This window comes from Phytophthora sojae (genome assembly GCF_000149755.1).
Source record: "Phytophthora sojae unplaced genomic scaffold PHYSOscaffold_3, whole genome shotgun sequence".
Taxonomy (NCBI): Eukaryota; Oomycota; class Peronosporomycetes; order Peronosporales; family Peronosporaceae; genus Phytophthora; species Phytophthora sojae.
In genome coordinates, this window is record NW_009258117.1 from 10,496,345 (window position 1) to 10,513,243 (window position 16,899).

Genomic DNA, 16,899 nt, shown 5'->3' on the forward strand with positions numbered 1-16,899 from the left:
TCGGTAGTATATAATATTTATCTCCTGTTCGCAGCACGAATGTTGTACCAGGACTTGTACAGCTCGCCGATGTTGTCTCTAGCTTCACGAGGTTTTACCGTTGCCAAGAACTTGGACACTCGCTTTGGGTGGATCTCTTTGCGGTAGAACTCCTTGAACATGGGAGTCAGGATTTTGTTCCACATCTCGTTCTCCATTGTAATCGCAGGAACGCTAACGCGCTCCAACTTATTTTTCAGCTTGGAACCAGAATTCACCTTCAAGGGCTTCGGGGAGCTGGCGCTTCTGTCGTTGTCGGGAGCCTTGGGGGCACTTCTCAAAAATCGTCTGGGCTGAATTTGTGTGTCTTTGTTGGTGGTGGTGGAGATGGCATCGACGCTTGAGATGCAGATGATAAGCATCAGTAGTAAAGCGAGTATGTGCAGACGCATTGGTGGCGGCGGCGATGGTGGTTGCCTCGGGTTTAGCGTGAATTGAGAAGTGAGTGCCGACGCCAGCGCTTTTGATGCGACTCCGACAACCGAGATCCGAACGCAAAAGAGGTTTACGACTCCAGAATCCAGGCTGGCGTCGCCGCGCATCCAATCATGCACTGTACGTACTAATCGTCTCCTTCATTCCAACGGAGCGTTTTGAGTTACTCCGTACAGTGCTGCGTGCAAGCTTTTTGTTGTCGCGCCGACCAAAGTGGTTCGACAGTGTAAACAAAGTTCCGGAAGCACCCCATCCTCAGATGTACACATTTGCGGCCAAGAAGCCTTTGACGAGAATGTTGATGGCCCGATGATTGTGTCAAGGTAATCGTCTCGTTGTGGGCAACACGACGCTGGCAGACTTACAGTCCGCACGTACGCGAGCTTTAGGATTGTTGTTGAATGGTTGTTGTGGTGTATTGACAAATTGTTAGTGTTGCTCATGGAGAATTCCGCGGTCGCGTGCGGCTGAACATGTTCATGTTCAGGTCCTGAACATCATCAAATTGGCCCCGAATTCCTGAAGCAAATCGTCTGCAAGGAGTTGAATGGTCGAAGGCGCCTGGATGACGCTCCAGCCAAGAACTTTTTGATGTAGTGGGGCGCGGAGAGCCAATAGTGTTTGCCCCCTTTAATTAATATCGCAAATCTTGAAAGCGGGGGACGCTGTGTGAAGACTGCAAATCGACAATCTAATTTCTAGGATGTTGGCACTATCTTCTTGAGAAGTGCACGTAATACATGCAGATTGACAGTACACAGGTACCGTCCGTCAAGCAGAAAGCAATGATCGTCCGTCATTTCGAAGCGCGAACAACAGCAGGTGTCGTGAAGAATATCCCAATCTCGTGCGGTTCAATGTATTTCTTCAATTGAAGGGGCGAGAGAGGAATATTGAAGGATAGATACCAGTAGGAATTTTGTAGTTTTGCGTGGCGGATATGTATCGGCTGGTTTACCGAAGATCGGATACCGAGATAGAGGCTGCGCCCTGGGGTAGAAGGTAGAGGCCATGCCATTCGTCCAGGATGGGGGTGGGAAAACTGGCTGCTCTTGAACTGGCAACGACTGCGAATGCGACAGTCGACAAATGCTGTCGATGATACACTGCAGAACAAGAGCAAGGGGTGGAAGGTCTTGAATAAATGACTTGCATTATTTGCACACCTGAATCCGAACAGGTTGTACGGCATGCTCTGGGGAGCTCGTGAGTCCTTCCCCTTTGGCTTTGAACGAACGACTGGCCTCAAAATCTTGCAAAATGTGGAAGTGAGATGCTAACGATCCCTCATCGCCCTCGAAATAGCTAAGTAAAATAATATGCAAACCAATGCAAGCCCAGTTAGTCCATAGGTACGCCCCAAAAAGCGATGCGGCTAGTCATACGTACATAATAAGTTGGATATCAGCGCCAAGTAGGTCCATCTTGTTCACGAAGCCATTCACTTCAGTCTTTATCCACGGCCGAGTCGTAGCCTCATATTGATACGGCGTCACGTGAACGAACAGCCGAAGTTGTCTATTGCACAGCAACCGAGGTTAGTAAGTGGGCATGAAGGTGCTTCGTTGCAGCAAGAAGGTATGCACTTACTCGTATTGCGAGAGGATTGACAACGCCAGCTCTTCCGTGGGCATAGCGCCTTCCAGTGAGCCGTTACCGGAGTCGAGCCAATGGATTGAATTGATCTGCCATATCAAGCCCACACTTGCTGTTAGAAGACCTATTGCTAATATGAACCTTCTGAGCATTTCACTTACCGCAGAGAAAAATTGTCGAGTACTAGCAAAAGCAGATCCCTGTCGAATCTGGCCACTATTTGACCGCTTCGTGCTGAAAGAGTAGCGCACGAGCTCCGTCACCAGTTGATTCAACACAATGCCTCCTTTACTAAAACCTAGGAGGTGCATCGGAAGCGCTGTCGACACATTCACTGCATAATACACAATTACAAGTTAGCAACGTCCAAACAGCTCCAGCTATAAAGCTTAGCAACAGATACTGCGAGTATGCCAACGGCTGTACCTCCTCGCCGTCTCAATGTCGCCTGGGTGTTCTGCATCAAAGACGCCAAGTGCTTCGAAGCGTAGATGGTCGGGTCATCTGTACAAGTACACATCAATGAATCAGTCAATAGTTGAAGCAGTCGTAAGCCTTGTCTGCCAGCAACGTACACTTTGTAGCTGCTCCGTATTCATTAGTCGTCACAAAATTGTCAAAGCTGCTGTAGGCTTCGTGCTTGAAGCGGCTGGGTCTCACCACCCACACATTGCACGTGTCGCCAAACTTGTCACCCAGCAGCTCCGCCACCGCCTCATAGGCGTAGTCACTGTAGTCTGCAAAAGGTCCAGCCAACCTAAGAAACAAATCACAAAAACAAATAAGAAATAATATACAAAATATTTCCAATAAGAACCGCTTAGAGCTGCCAAATACAGGGTAACGTACATGGCGGCCTTGAAGTCCTGGACGTCTCCAGGAAAGAAAATAACGTTGCAGCGCGCTGTGGCGTTCTTGGGGACGGACAGGAACAGCTCGTTCTCTCTGTCCAGCCAGCCGCGGCTGCGCAGTCGGAAGCTCGCGCGCTCGACGTCGCCGTCCTGGTTGCTGGGCGGAGAGGCCGATGGTGATGCGTCTTCCGGGGCTTCGCACGCGCTCGAGACGCTCGCGATGCCCAGCGCCGCCGCCATGTAACTCCACATACTGCCGCGGAATTTCAGGACTGCGCGAGAAGGTCGGACCAGTTGAACCTGCGGTACTGCAGGTCGCGCAAATATGATATGCTCGCATTTCCCATATGGATGATTCGGATTTCGGTCGAAAATACACTGCGAGATCGAGTACATTCTGGAACTGCATTTCTCATCTGTGCGTGTTCTTACTGGTGGATAATTATGAGCGCGAAAATGATCGGCAAGGCACCAAGCAAAGCACAGCACCAAGCAGAAGATGGAACACTAATGCATTTGAGATTGAAAGGACGCTCAGGTAGGAACTCACTGCTGGAGCGCGGTGATGGAGACGAAAGCGTGCGAGTCGCGCACGAAGCGGCCCTTGACGCGCTGGCGCTTGGCGGCGCTGGCGCGTCGCGTGTCGGAAATTGACGGGTCGGGCTGCTTCGTCGCGGGCGAGCGTGTCTTCCGCTTGGACTTCCCGACGCGCTCCTCGCGGGACGGCGGTGGCGGCCCGGCCATCAGGACGCCGGGCGGACCCACGAGCAGGTTGCTGTTGGGTCCGACTGGAGGCCGACGCCCGGATCGCTGCTGGTCGATTCGCACCGAGAACGTGGGCACGAAGACCCGCGAGTCCACCTTGACGGGGGCGGGCACCTCCGTCTGCGTCTCCATCTTCGTCTGCATTTTCTCCGTCCGCTCCAGCTCCGTGAACAACGACGACTCGTTGTCCACCTCCAGCGCGTCAATCCAATCGCGGGTCACCGCTGATCTGTCGGGCCCTTCTGCTTGGCTACCGGTACTGCTCGCCTCGAGCGAGGTGAACAGGTCCGCCATCAAGTCCACATTCTTGGCGTCTTCACAGTCGGCAACCGAGTACGAGCCTTCCACTGACTCGATCGCGTCTTTGTCCTCGAGCGTCGCAGAGATGATCTCCGACAACATCGCCACATTCTCGGCGTCCGCTTGTTCCTGCTCTTGGATCGCTGCGACGTCTTCAAAAGCACTGAAAAATCCGAGTGACTTCTCCACGTCCGCTGTCTCCAGCTCCAGCTCCTTGGTGTCGACAACATCCACGGGCGACGACGTCGTCACCTCCACGCAGCCGTCCTTGCTGTCTTCCAGCCACGAGAACACCTGGCTGATCTCCTCCACGTTGATGGCATCCTCGTCCTCGATGAACACACTGTAGTCCACGCCGGACAGCTCCTCCTGCTCCACGTTCGAGAACAACTCGCTGAGTTCGTCCACATTGAGCGAGTCTTCCACTTGCTCCACGCATTCTTTCTCCTTCTGCTTCCCCTCTCCTCCTTGTAGTTCCACACTGTTCCTCCTCTCTCTGGGCTTGTCGAGACACGCCTCCCGACAAGCGTCGGCCGCCTCCAGCCCGCTCTGCGGCAGCAGCGATGGACCATCATTCTCGCTCCAATACAGGGGCGAGTCTGCGGCCTCACGCAGCGCCGAGAGCGAGGCTGGAGGCGGGTTCCCGGCGCCTAAGCGCCAAGAAGAAGACGCCGCGACTGGTGGGTCATTGGCGCCATCGTGTCGAGCCGCTGGCCCTCGAAGGGACTGCGGCGAGTAGTAGAGACGGCTGAGGCGGCGCTCATGTGAACGCTCGCGAACGAAAGAAAGTCGGGCGAGCGAAGGTTGCAGAGTCTAGCTCGGTCGAGAGGCGACGCGAGCAGAGGGAGAAGCTGCGGGGCGGGGCGGCGGTCAGAGGCAGACGAGCACAGACAGCCACACGCGCGCGTTGGCTTCTTGGTCTCGGCAGGCAGCGGCTCGGAAGAGGGCGGACGGTTCAGGCGTCTGCTGTCTAAAGGGGGAATGACCAGTCTTTCAGTCGGTTAAGACGAGAACGCGATCGGATTGGCTGAAACAAATCGTAGAACCCCCTCTGAAACAGAGTTTCCTAACGGAATGGATGGGAACAGAAAAACGATATGTATCGGATTATCTTGACTGTTAGACTGCAAATATAAATACGCATTAGTAATTAGGGCTGGGGTGAGTGATGGTTGTGAGTGATGGTGTACGCAATTGATTGCACCACTCCGGGTCTGACTTCAACGTCGAGTGAGTGTCAAGCAAAGAGCTTCAAGCCCGCTGCGCGGCCTTGCGGTGGCGGATGCAGAGTCCGCCCTTGCGCGCGGCCTGGAAGCACTCGGGCGCGGCGCAACGCTTGCCTCCTCCGTGGCTGTAGCAGAAGCCGCCGGCCTGCGCGCTCTTGTTGCACGCCTTGGAGGAGCAGCGCTTGCCCCCTCCGTGCGAGATGCAGAAGCCGCCGCCGTGCGCGCACTTGCCGCAGCCGTCGACCTTGCACTGCTGGCGGCCGCCGTGCGACATGCAGAAGCCCTTGCGCCGTGCCACGCTGCCACAGCCAGCCACCTTGCACTTGCTGCCGCCGCCGTGGGCCTTGCACCTGCCGCCGCTCTGAGCGACCGTCTGGCAGCCCTCGAAGTTGCAGCGCTTGCCGCCGCCGTGGCGGATGCAGAACCCGCCGGTCAGCGCGTACTTGTGGCAGTCGGCGATGCCGCATTGGCGGCGGTGGTGCGGGTTCTTGCCGCGGCGAGTGGGCAGCGCAGCGGGGGCCTCGGCGGACAGCAGATCGTGCAGCGATAGTGGGCGACGCGTCTTCGGGCTGATGGTCGACGGCTCCGGGAAGGTGGAGCCGTGGCAGATCGGACTGGTGGGGGTCATGCCTGGGCTGGTCGGCGAGCCCACAGTTGGCTTTGTTGGACTGGCGACGGGCGATTGCTCGGCGACTGGGCTGCCGAGGTTGACGAGGCCCACAGCGCACTGCAACGGTGGCAACATGGCAGTGTCGGAAGCCAGAGGCGAGTCAGCATCGTCGGTGGTGGCGGCGCTGAATAGCGAGCGGATACCAGGCAGCCGTGCGGGTTTGGTCTTGTGTCGTCCGGGGATGGCTGGGGTGTGCGAGGCCAAGTGGGTCAGGATCGTGGCGGTGAGCTTCAGGCTGTGCAGCTGCTGGTAGTTGGTGTACTGCGCGCAGAGGACCATGCTGGCGGAGTCTGTCGGACGGAGTGGCGAGCGCGTTTGAGCGGTGCAGGTATTGCCCGGCGAGCAAATAGGAGAATGAGACTACCGTCCGTCGGACCTCGAGCGCGCAAGCGGAGTCTGTAGACGGGAGGCGAGGGAGCATCCCGTTCATCCGGGGCAACGAGGGAGGAGCAGGATCCTAGCCATCGACGAAAGGCTCCGTCGTCGCTCCTCGCGCGATCCTGCTGGCTATGGTTTGGCTTGCTGCGTACCGAAGCCAGCGAGCGCCTGACCGACGGCATCGAGCATTGTGGACACCGCGCCCATATAGTCGGTTTGCGCGCGACCAACTCTCCTACGAAGAACCCACTCGCGTGGCGGCCATTTCGCGCGGGATGTATGGCGACGCGTCCGAGGCAGCGTCAAGCGCGCACGATGGGCTGAGCGCAGTTACTGGTGTCCAGGTCTCCTCGCGAAGCCATCTAGCGCTCGTCCGCAAGGAATGCTGCGCTCATCAATGTGCGCCTTAGTGGCGAGCCTGCGAAACCCGATGAAAAGCTGAAGTTGGCTGCGCCGTCGACAGTGCTCGCGTTGCAGCGACCTCTCAAACATGATACCAGCCTGTCTGAGTGCGACCAACAGTTGGCGCAGGAATTTTTCGGGAAGGCAGAACCGCATTACCGTCGCCGCTCACCAAGCATGACTCGGTCGTCAAGCGTGGATGGCTGGGCTCCGCTGGGATCACTGGCTCGGCTCTTTGGCGGCCAGTCATCAGTGCGCAACCCGGCACACCGAAATGAAATGAGACTGCGATCGCTCGTCGCGCTTCAGGTCGAACGGAGCTGCTAAGGTTCGTAGGAGAGAGAATCCTGCCCTGCAGCAAGGACGGCCAGGGCTTCGATGCGTTCGTCGACAGCACCGACAAGCTTCGAACGCGATTACTTACGTCGATGAACGAGCTGGCTTAGCGCGTGCATCTTTGCTCGCGGGTGTATTGACAATGCCGATGAAACGACGCCTGATACTGGGGACCTGAGTTGCTGGTCAAGCACACAAAGTCACTGAAGATCGCACGGCATCGCAGTCGCAGCAATCGCTTTGACAAACTCAGGGCTGCGTCCGAAGCGCCGCACAGGAAGCGATGCTCCGTTCGTCTACCGGCTGCTCCGTGCCGTCCGCGACACGCCCCGCAACGAGCCGCGAACAAAGCGCGCTCCTCCCCCGTGGCTCAGTTGTCCCGCCGCTTAGCAGCGAATGCCATCCTCCCGTCCTGCGTTCAACGCAGAAAGAAGTTGAAGTGACCGATGGTCTACCTCTAGCAATGCATAAGTGAGGTTCAAGTTGAAGTGGGTGCCTCCATAATAACATACCGTCCTGTCTTTATTGCATCTGTCATCAGGTGTTCAAGTTGCAGTGCCCCGGTAGCGGACCGTTCGCTGCGCTGAAGTCGATGCTGTGCTTGCAGGAGCGGCCTCAGTCAACGGTGTTCGGACGCGCATTCCCTTCCCACCGGTAGTGGCGCTCTTTTTAAGGCTGCCTCATTAATTGTCGGACTACTAGCTCCGCGCTCGCCTCTGCATGCGACCATCGCCAGGTAGGGCGAGGCGCGCGTGTTGACTGCCTGGTCAGGCGCTACAGGGACCAGTTAGCTTCGGACTGGCATGGCGCGCCAACTCGAACTGTGCCCATGTCAAGCGATCAGCGCGTCAACGACCGACCCGGCGATAGTGGCACCAAGTCGATCGTCGAACACCCGCCCGACTGTATACGAATGCGTGGACGAAGCAGAAACGCGTATGACATTGGCCCGGAAAATCTGGCGAGGTTGATGCTGCGGTGAGGCGACGGAGGACGATGCCCATTAGTGGCGGTAGGTCGGCATGGGTGGGCTTGTTTGAGTTCGATTTCGGGCGCTGATCCATCGACCCCTGTCGAACGCTATTAGTCACATTCGATGTGAGCCATTCAGGCGGGACCGCCCTGTCGTCCGTAGCACTTCGACCAAAATCCACCATGCATCGCCAATACGAGCAGTAGGCTAAAGCTCCTAAGTATGCATTGGTGTTTGGTCGCTTAAGGACAGAGCACCCCATGGATTTCTTGTGTAGATGTCGCTAATGATTACTCTGTACGTGCACCGCCAGGTTCAAGCTTTTGGTCCGATGTTGAGGCGGTGCCACCGACAGCCGCGACAGATAATCAACAAGAAGCAAGTGAGAGTCCGTGCGAACAAACGCTGACGACACACAGCTGAAGAGATGAGTTGGATAAGTAAAAGAATGCGGACACATTCTCTATAGAGGCGAGATGAATGAAACTAAGTTTAGTAAATAGGGGGAGTCGAACCTTAAAAATGGCGACAAAAATATCAACAGAGACGGGGCCGAATAATCAGTAACGTTCTGCCCCAAAAATCAACAAATCAAAGTAGGGTACACACTCTCAGTTTTCGCATGTAGGTGAAAACAGCGAATTATCACTTCCTTTTTCGCCAGCACGCGCAGGCTCTTGCTTAGTGCATATACATCTTCTTATATTCAGCTTTATACCTAGCAATGGCCGACTCCAACGTAACACTGTCCAGCAGCTCACAATGTCTCCATCATCGCGAGTTGACATCTAAGACTTGTTTATAGTGATAGTGAACATGTTTATTTGGAGAGGATTCGTGTGAAAACTCGCCTAAATACATACACAACAATTTCTAGTTAAGGAGGGACTTCAAAAACAGCTGAAATTGTATCAGAGGTCGAGGAGGGAACAGCAAGCGGTACCACTTGAAGTTCGAAATCATCATGATGATTTTTCAAATCAACCACCTCCGGAGGTGGTTGATTTTGAAAATCAACAGTAGCGCTGCTCGAGTCTCTTCGAGGCTCTTCGCGCACGAGGTCTCTCAGCCTTCTGCATGCCCAAGTCAAACTTGCGTTGCTTTCATTAGATTAGCCCCGTAGCAATTGCATCACGCGAGCCCACTAATCCATGCGCACAACTCTACCTCTGTTGACTTCCACAGCTAAATACTTCTGCTCTTTCTTTCAAGGTGCTACATGCCTCCGTCACTAAGAAATTGCAGAGTTATCTTGGATCTCAATATGTGAATTTTGCTTTTTCTCGTGCACTCTTCTTTACCAGAATTGTAGTGGTTTTACTGCAATTGTTTCCGGCCGGAGGAATTACTCGCCTCTTCCGGCAGCTCTATTGGTCACCAACTTGGTGCTGCTCAATGCGAAAGCTTCTTTCCTCTTTCTGCAGGCTGCCCATCCGACAGCAAGTGTGCGGTACACCATGTTTCTAACTCGTTTTTAAATGGCCGGGCTGTACCAATTGAAGCTCAAGGGCCATAGTGAAAGCCTCTTCCCAGCTGCAACTGGTACAGCTCCATATTTTGGGCTGAATCTCATTGGCCGAAAGGGCCACTTAAACGAGTGACCTGTGTACTTTAACAAGTGAGGTGGGCGTCCCCTCGTGCGAGTGGCCCTACCGCTGTATCCCGTAAAAGTGTATTTCTATAGTGCAATCCGCAATGGCCGTAACAAACCATGAACTTAAGCCGGGGTAGTACCGTACTTTGCTGAAAAAATGTTCAAAAGTAAATGGCTTCAAAGCGAGATTCAATTGAGAGGTGGAATTTCTGAATCTGCCAATTCACAAATATGAAGGGTCGCCCCATGGAAGTCTTCCGTACGGGCAGAGTATACACATACCAAGACAACGAAAGAAACAGTATAAAATATTTCCATATTTAGTGATCCAGATTTCACAAATATGTTTAAAACACCTCCAAGTTGAAGCAGGGCACGTTTAGAAACGAAAAGTGAGCGGTATACTCTCAGCCCTTCAGGCTGAGAGAACAAGATTTCGCCAAAATAACCAACATCAAATCGCCCTAAAAATCAGTGGTCAATAGGTTTTGTATTAGTTTGCGTACAAAAGGTAAAGAGTCTTCCCTTGGCGCTCTTATATAATGAAAGTATAGCGACAGTCGAACAACTCGGTAGAGTGGAGGGAGGTTCCTCTTCAAGCGAGCAGAATGGTCTGGAGGAACTCGATGTCGTCGTCGCTCCAAGTCTCCTTGTCACCCGAGCACGAGACGATCGGCATGTAGCCAAAGTTGTCGCCGAGGCTGCTGCTGTCGTCAATCTCGTCCTCGCGGAGTGCCGGCATGCTGTGGGCACCCGACGCCATGGGAATGTTCAGGAACGATTCCGGGGTGAAATCGTCAATGCCAGTCGGAGTAGGCTCGTCCTTGACGCTCGAGGGCGCAGCTCGCATCTTCGGGAGCGAAGCGCTCGAGGACTCCGCACGCGCACCTTGAGGCTGGAAAGACAGAACCAGAGGCGAGGCCATGCTGTTTTGGCCGTCCATCATAAAGGCCGAAGGTGGCTGCGGCACCTGGATAGGCGGAGCGAGACCGACGATTTCAGTCGCACCGGGCACCGGAGCCGCACCGTTGGCGTTGGCAGTAAGCACGTGCAGGGGGTGGTGCTGGGGCAGCGGGATGCCTAACGTCTTCTGCTGCTGGTGCTCGTAGAATAGCTGCTGGGCCACGGCCATCGAGACCTGCTTCTTGAGCACAGCGCGGCGCTGCGAACGCTCCCGACGGCGAATCGCGTGCACAGTCTGATACTTGCGGTCGCTGCGGCGCTGGATCAAATTCTGCTTGATGCGGTGCTCCTCGCACAGCGAGTGCGCGTCACCGTTGCGCTTGAGCGTGCGCTCGTTGAAGCACTTGCCGGTCTTGTACTGGCACTTGCCGTAGTACGGACGCTTGGCTGCGGGCTCACCTGAAGTGGCCGCGCTCACCGGTTCGGCCTCGCGCTTGCCGCTCACGGTACGAGGTAGCTGGCTGAACGGAGCCGTCGCGGCGGAGTTGTTTTTGCTGTTGTTGGTTGCCATAATTGTCTGAGTGAGTCGAAGGAGGTGGAAATGGAACTGAGCTCTGTTTGGACGCGGAGCGCTGAAGCTGCCTATGACAGAGGTGTAGTAGGTGGGCGGGCGAGTCTGCTGCCGTCGGCTTTTCGCTGGCTGGGCAGATGGTCGGCGGGGAGAATTGCAAACTGACGTGCAGCTGTTCGCATGATTGCCGCACGCAATTGCAGCGAGGGTGAACCACCTGGCGTTGGCAGAGACCGACGGCACCACAACGCGAGACTTTCATCGGATAGATAGGTAGATGGAGCTATTGTGGTCGTGTATAATAATACCAGTCCTAACAGCACAATCTCGGTGTAATTGAGGGGTATCAACGGTGGAATTCAAAAATATCGCGGCGTTGTGAGGTGCACCACAGCCCCGCTGGAACACCTCCACTTTACCAGTGCGATGCACTACCACTTTCAACTTGAAAGTCGCTAAATCTCACCGCTTCAGGGCCGCCCTCCCTCAGCAAAAATAAGCTCGTAGACAGCACCCAAGATAGCACAGCACGGCTTAAAGCCGGACCGCAGCCCGCGCTGGCAATATACGCGTTGTTGCGTTGGGGCTGCGTGCTCGCGCCACTCACTTCAAAACGCAACGCTCCCCAAAAAGCAGGTAGAAAGTTCCCCTTGCATCCAACTGCGCATTTCCTCAGCGATGCCATTTGTCAGAGCTTTTTGAGGCTATTGTGGGCTCTCGTCCTCGAGAAGACTCGAAGACGGGAGCACCTGGCAAAACTCGGCCACCACCTGGCGAAGATGCCGCAACGACGGATTCAAAATCTGCTAAAGAGCATACGCAATTCAAGATGCGGTGTTTTGGTAACGATACGTGGTGCTAGCGAAATAGCGCCCAACTTTCACCGGCTCGCGTACCCTGGCGCTCGGATAGAGCAGAGCTCGAAGACGATGCCCGCCTCCTTGCACACCATCTCGGTGCAGCTCTCCGAGCCACCTGACTCAGCAAGTTTGTGTGACTCGCACGGGTAATAGAGATGAGATTGCGGTCAAAGCTTGAGCACCAAATCACTAGGTGTCTATCCATTGAAGTCATGTCGATCCTTTACAAAGCAACACGCCACGTGGTACTCGACTCGTCTCGTTGATACCCAGCCGTTCACTGAAGCGGTCCCCGACTCCACTAAGTCGCATTACACAAGCGCCGGCTGTAACCACCAAAGAGAAAGAGCCCATCGACCCACGCCTCGAACGATATCCACTGCTCCAGCTGCAGCAGCGATCAGATTTGTAACGCAGCATGGTGAGCCCCAGGCCATTTCTACAGTCACGCACGAAATGGATCCGCTCAAAGCGCTTGGCCTAAGCAATACGAATGCGTGAGGTGAGGTGATGCTGCCGTCTCCTCAAGATTCCGACTCGAACATGACACCGTTACTACCTACTGCGTCCTTCGACTAGCTTGTGGCGTTCTGCTAGTGTTCGTGTCGATAGCCTCTAGCAGGTCATTCGTTCGACAATCACGATCTTTGCATTGCAGAGACGCTTTCCTATAGTGCGCCCCCATAAATCCTGTGCAGCTGGAGCGTCCCAACTCCCTAGCCAGGTAAAGCATACACGCTGCTGACTTTCGTTGTGTCGTGCTGACGAAGTCGGATTACCAGACTACATCAGTGGAAAGGCCAGCGCGTCGACAATTGACCGGGCACTTGCCCCTCGCCCCAGTTGAGGTAGCCGCACGAGCGGCCACAGCAACCGTCACACTACGCCCATATTGCCTTCATAGAGATGGTCGCGTCGTTCCAGGCCAACTGAATCGCCCCTGGCGTGCGGCAGACCCATTGGATAGCCCAACACTTGTGCTCAGCTTGACGCGGTACCAAAAAGACGAGAAATAATCAACACATGGCTACACTCAAGATGTTGGTTATTTTTTTTTCAGTGATCGTTTTGTATCATATTTAAACCCTTCCCATTCGCTAAAACTCACTTAAGCCAATCAAAACGCGTCAAACAGAACTTCGAGACGTCGAGAAAAGACCATGGCGTCGGCCGGGCTGCTGCGGCCGCGAGAGCTCTTCCAAGCGCCTCGCTTCGCCATGTGGCTGCTGGGGTCTCCTCACCTCGGTGGCAGCCACACAGCCTCTGATATGCTGCTCGAGGATCGCCACCTGTTGCGTCAACTTGACGCGGCGTTACTCGTACGACCAGCAGGACGCCTCCTGCTGCCGCTTGCGGTTGCGCCCAGCCCCGAGCAGCTCGCCAGGTTGCGACTCTGGGTCGATGACAGCGACGATGTGGACGCCAATGGCTGCTGGGCTAAGGCCTTGCAGCAGCCCAGCCCCGGTGGCTTTGTGGCGGTCACGGTCTTCAAGCAGCCGGAAGGCGTTCCAACGAGCACGGTCCCTCGCCGGAGCAACGTGCCTGGAAGCGTCGGCACGCGCCTGCTGCTCTCGAATCCGCACGTGAAGCTCTGGGACTTCCACGTGCCTTCGGGGTCTAGCTGCGAGCTGCACGAACACTTGCACCCGTATGTGTTCTTCAACCGCGCGCCCTGTGAGACCCGTGGACTGGATGAAGCGCTGCAGCCGTCAGGGTCCGTGACGACGTTCGAAGCCTGCGAGTTCCGACGCGTTGAGGTCACTGAAGAGGAGAGACACGTTCACGCCTTCCAGAACCCGGGTAAAGTGGACGTACAGCAGTACATCATCGAATTCGTTGGATGAAGGGAACTGAAACTACGGCGTAGTAGTTAAATGTATGATTTAGTGTGTTCGTGTCATTCATGGCCCGCATTCCGGTTTGTTTTTGGAGCTCTGGTATTTCTCCGAGCTGCTGGGTTCTCGTTGAAGAAATTGCGAGGTCAGTGCTCTATCCTCTTTGTTTGGACACCAGCGGCATAACTACGCCTACTTTGGACTGCATCCGCCTTCCAGTGTTACTTCTGCGTACCAGCAACTTGGTGACATCAAGGAAGCAAGAACTGACAACGTGCATCGTTTGGACCTATAACTGTTGTCGAGTCTCATACTACGACTGGAGCAAATGCACCAGTTCAACGATACACAAAGTCGAAGCTTCAGAACGACATCCAATACGATCGAAGCGAGCGTCGTTGGGTAAATAACGAGTTACAATCGAGCTCAAATACAAAACAACGAGTTACTGTACTCATTCACTTAGACAAAAATAGAGCAAAGCACAATAGCGACTCTCGCCTAGCACCTATGCGTAGACAGAACAAGCTATCCTACTTCCTATGCAGCGCTTCGCTGCTATTAAGGATGCTGCCTGTTGGTCCCTCCCCTCATCGAACTGTTGCGATCCTGATCATCGAAGTAAGCTCACCAACAGTGAGTTAAAACGTTCAAGCCTTAGCGAGGAGCCTTGAGTATTAATCGTAAGTGAAGATCATATCAAATTGGAATACAGTATATACACACGTGCCTTGAGGGCATGATCTTTGTAGTCGTTAGGTGGCAGATCAAGGATTAGTTGTTTAAGTGCCATCATGCCCCCCCCCCCCCCGACACACACAACAAAAGCATTGGACGCCTGCGTCTTGAGGAAATTCAAGCCCGTGATCCTCCCTTAGCTACTTAGAGCCGACCAAGACTCGATTTCTGCCTCGAGAACTAACATCACGAATAGGTCTGACTTTCCCATCTCGTGAGCATTACACTGTGGCTAGCTGTGGTGGCCGAACTCAATTTGAAGCAATGGGCCTCCTGGTTGTCCTTCGAGCAGGATACAGTTGGTGCCAGTCACCGAGTGCGACTGGCGGATACGGTGAAAAGGATGTCGTTGGTGCCGCACTCTGGGTATCGACTGAAGTACTTATATGTACCATTTTCACTTCGCTTTTCGTGATTGGAATCTCAAGTGGTGAGGACGCGTCCAGCCTTTTTGGAGGGCCTCTCATGGGACCAAGAATGAGAGATGGTTGCGCCGAGCGCGGAAGCAGCGCCGTGCTTGTCGATTGCCACAAGGATTATGAACTACTACGCTGCATCAAGTAAGACCGAGGCGCGGCGGACCTGGCTGACCCCTCGCGTTCAAGACCTCGGCGACTGGGTAAACCTCAACTAGGCTTACTGAATGTATTTTACCAAGATGCGAGGACCAGGTGCACCTTCGCTCTCAAGTCGAGCACGAACAGAGATCCAATGATCAACTCTCGTCCCAGCAAGTAGTCGTGGTGATCGCTTCGACGGACGTCACCCGGCGGTAGTGAACTATGTGGAGATCGCGCTGTGCTGAGACCCAGCCCACGGTTTGTATTTGTTTACAGCTTCGCTCTAGGTTGAAATGTAACCACGCTACGTCTTCTCCAAGGGTCAATATTGTTAACTGTGGCGACTGGAGGATGACAGGACCAGGCAAGCCGCGTTCGTTCTGGACCGGGTAAACCCCACATAGTATATAGTAACCGATTCTGGCCTCCGGGTCTTCTACCGCACGACGTGCGTCAGCTGGAAGGCAGCGACTGGCCCACCATATTTTGAGACTCCGAAAGCTTGTTCAACAGACTCGCGTTTACCCTTAAGTGCCCCAACTGACTCCGTCGGAGCGCTTCGACAGCGATGTGTGGTTGTGACGAGGAACATCGAGAGACTTTGCGGCATCGGAGACTGGGAAACCTCTCATGTGTCTAAATAAGATAGGGGGTCTAGTAGTCAGAGAGTTAGTGGAGCGATTCCCGCAGCGTTTTGAATCTTATTTTTATTCCAGAAAGTACGTGTTCAAAATCTGAAAGAGGGTGCCCCCCTCTTCTGATTGGTCGACAAGATTTATTCCTGCCCTTTCTTCGCACTTTTGAGATGATTTTTGGATTCTAAAACCTACGGGAATCGCTCCAGTACATTACTGCACCCGTGAATTCTGGTTGCGTGTCCATTAAATCAGACCCGCATTATTGGACCTCACCTTTAGCTTCTTCGTGTGCCTTATCAACCGTAGAGACTTCTTGTCGCGTATTGGGGAGGTTATCGGTCTCCATGCTTGGATGTTGGGTCAGGCGTCGTCAAATACACATAAGAGTCGGGATGCGAAACCTTCCACTTATTTTTTAAAAAAAAACTCTCGGGTACCCGAGCTTCACCCGGGGATTGTTTCGGGTACCCGCACCCTACCCGAACTCGGGTGTACCCGGTTCGGGTGGGTAATTTACCCGGTTCGGGTACCCGATTGCGAGCTCTGGTATGCATCCACCTCAAGGCTGCCTTTGGTGTGCCAGTATTATCAATCAACAATTTCTTGGTGCCGCGCCCTATTGCATTTAAACGTGTGATTTGAAGCATCATATCGCCGTTCTATCGGAGTGCAGGAGCTGCACGGTTTTAAAATTAATACGACTGCCTCTTATAAACGAACCAGCCTTTATCAAATTGTATTGTGTTTTGCAATGATTTTGGCAATATGAGGCGAGATTTGCTGTATTTATAGCGACCACCTGCTAGATTTACGATAAATCGAGGTGCATAAATGGGTGGAGGCCTATAATTACGCTAAAAGCGCCACAATTGCACTTTTGAAAGTACAATTGTGCCTGTGCAGCTGCAATTCTGTCGGCTTTTATCCACAAGCACCTACACGCACGGCAATTATGCATAAGAGGTTGGATGTGCTGGGGATCATGGACGGTGGTGTACTGGGCCAATGCATGGCTGCTGACAGGCCCTCCCAAGTCGATATATATATGAGGAGGTGGATTTATGCATAATTTTAGCAAGTCGTGTATCTTCTTTCACACATATTTAGGAGCAGGCTTTGCCATATTTAACGTCTAAAATGGTCGGCAAAATCATTGCAAAGCACAATACATATTACTATATATGTGGACAGGCTGGCGTCCTTGCGATCCTACATGTAACGAACCAAAG

At 53.9% G+C, this 16,899-nt stretch overlaps 7 protein-coding genes across 7 annotated transcripts; 1 reads left to right on the forward strand and 6 right to left on the reverse strand.

Moving 5' to 3' along the window:
* Positions 1-17: 17 nt before the first annotated feature.
* PHYSODRAFT_285769 (hypothetical protein) lies at positions 18-431 on the reverse strand (the record flags this gene model as incomplete). Its single annotated transcript, XM_009527117.1, has 1 exon — positions 18-431. One exon carries the CDS (start codon positions 429-431, stop codon positions 18-20), a length of 414 nt encoding a protein of 137 aa, XP_009525412.1.
* A 1,197-nt stretch (positions 432-1,628) lies between these two features.
* PHYSODRAFT_488976 (hypothetical protein) lies at positions 1,629-2,533 on the reverse strand (the record flags this gene model as incomplete). The annotated part of the gene is made up of 5 exons (XM_009527118.1): positions 1,629-1,779; positions 1,864-1,992; positions 2,065-2,159; positions 2,232-2,404; positions 2,497-2,533. The coding sequence occupies 5 exons, from the start codon at positions 2,531-2,533 to the stop codon at positions 1,629-1,631; spliced, it is 585 nt and encodes a 194-aa protein (XP_009525413.1).
* Positions 2,534-2,601: 68 nt separating this feature from the next.
* On the reverse strand, positions 2,602-3,173 carry PHYSODRAFT_491821 (hypothetical protein; the record flags this gene model as incomplete). Its single annotated transcript, XM_009527119.1, has 3 exons — positions 2,602-2,827; positions 2,920-3,071; positions 3,135-3,173. 3 exons carry the CDS (start codon positions 3,171-3,173, stop codon positions 2,602-2,604), a joined length of 417 nt encoding a protein of 138 aa, XP_009525414.1.
* A 243-nt stretch (positions 3,174-3,416) lies between these two features.
* Positions 3,417-3,934, reverse strand: PHYSODRAFT_354475 (hypothetical protein). Its single transcript, XM_009527120.1, has one exon. The coding sequence runs from the start codon at positions 3,828-3,830 to the stop codon at positions 3,468-3,470; it is 363 nt and encodes a 120-aa protein (XP_009525415.1). The 5' UTR covers positions 3,831-3,934; the 3' UTR covers positions 3,417-3,467.
* A 1,303-nt stretch (positions 3,935-5,237) lies between these two features.
* PHYSODRAFT_558230 (hypothetical protein) lies at positions 5,238-6,215 on the reverse strand (the record flags this gene model as incomplete). Its single annotated transcript, XM_009527121.1, has 1 exon — positions 5,238-6,215. The coding sequence occupies exon 1, from the start codon at positions 6,159-6,161 to the stop codon at positions 5,238-5,240; it is 924 nt and encodes a 307-aa protein (XP_009525416.1). The 5' UTR covers positions 6,162-6,215.
* A 3,945-nt stretch (positions 6,216-10,160) lies between these two features.
* PHYSODRAFT_488900 (hypothetical protein) lies at positions 10,161-11,039 on the reverse strand (the record flags this gene model as incomplete). The annotated part of the gene is made up of 1 exon (XM_009527122.1): positions 10,161-11,039. The coding sequence occupies one exon, from the start codon at positions 11,037-11,039 to the stop codon at positions 10,161-10,163; it is 879 nt and encodes a 292-aa protein (XP_009525417.1).
* Positions 11,040-13,059: 2,020 nt separating this feature from the next.
* Positions 13,060-13,743, forward strand: PHYSODRAFT_490024 (hypothetical protein; the record flags this gene model as incomplete). Its single annotated transcript, XM_009527123.1, has 1 exon — positions 13,060-13,743. The coding sequence occupies one exon, from the start codon at positions 13,060-13,062 to the stop codon at positions 13,741-13,743; it is 684 nt and encodes a 227-aa protein (XP_009525418.1).
* Between the last annotated feature and the right edge of the window lie 3,156 nt (positions 13,744-16,899).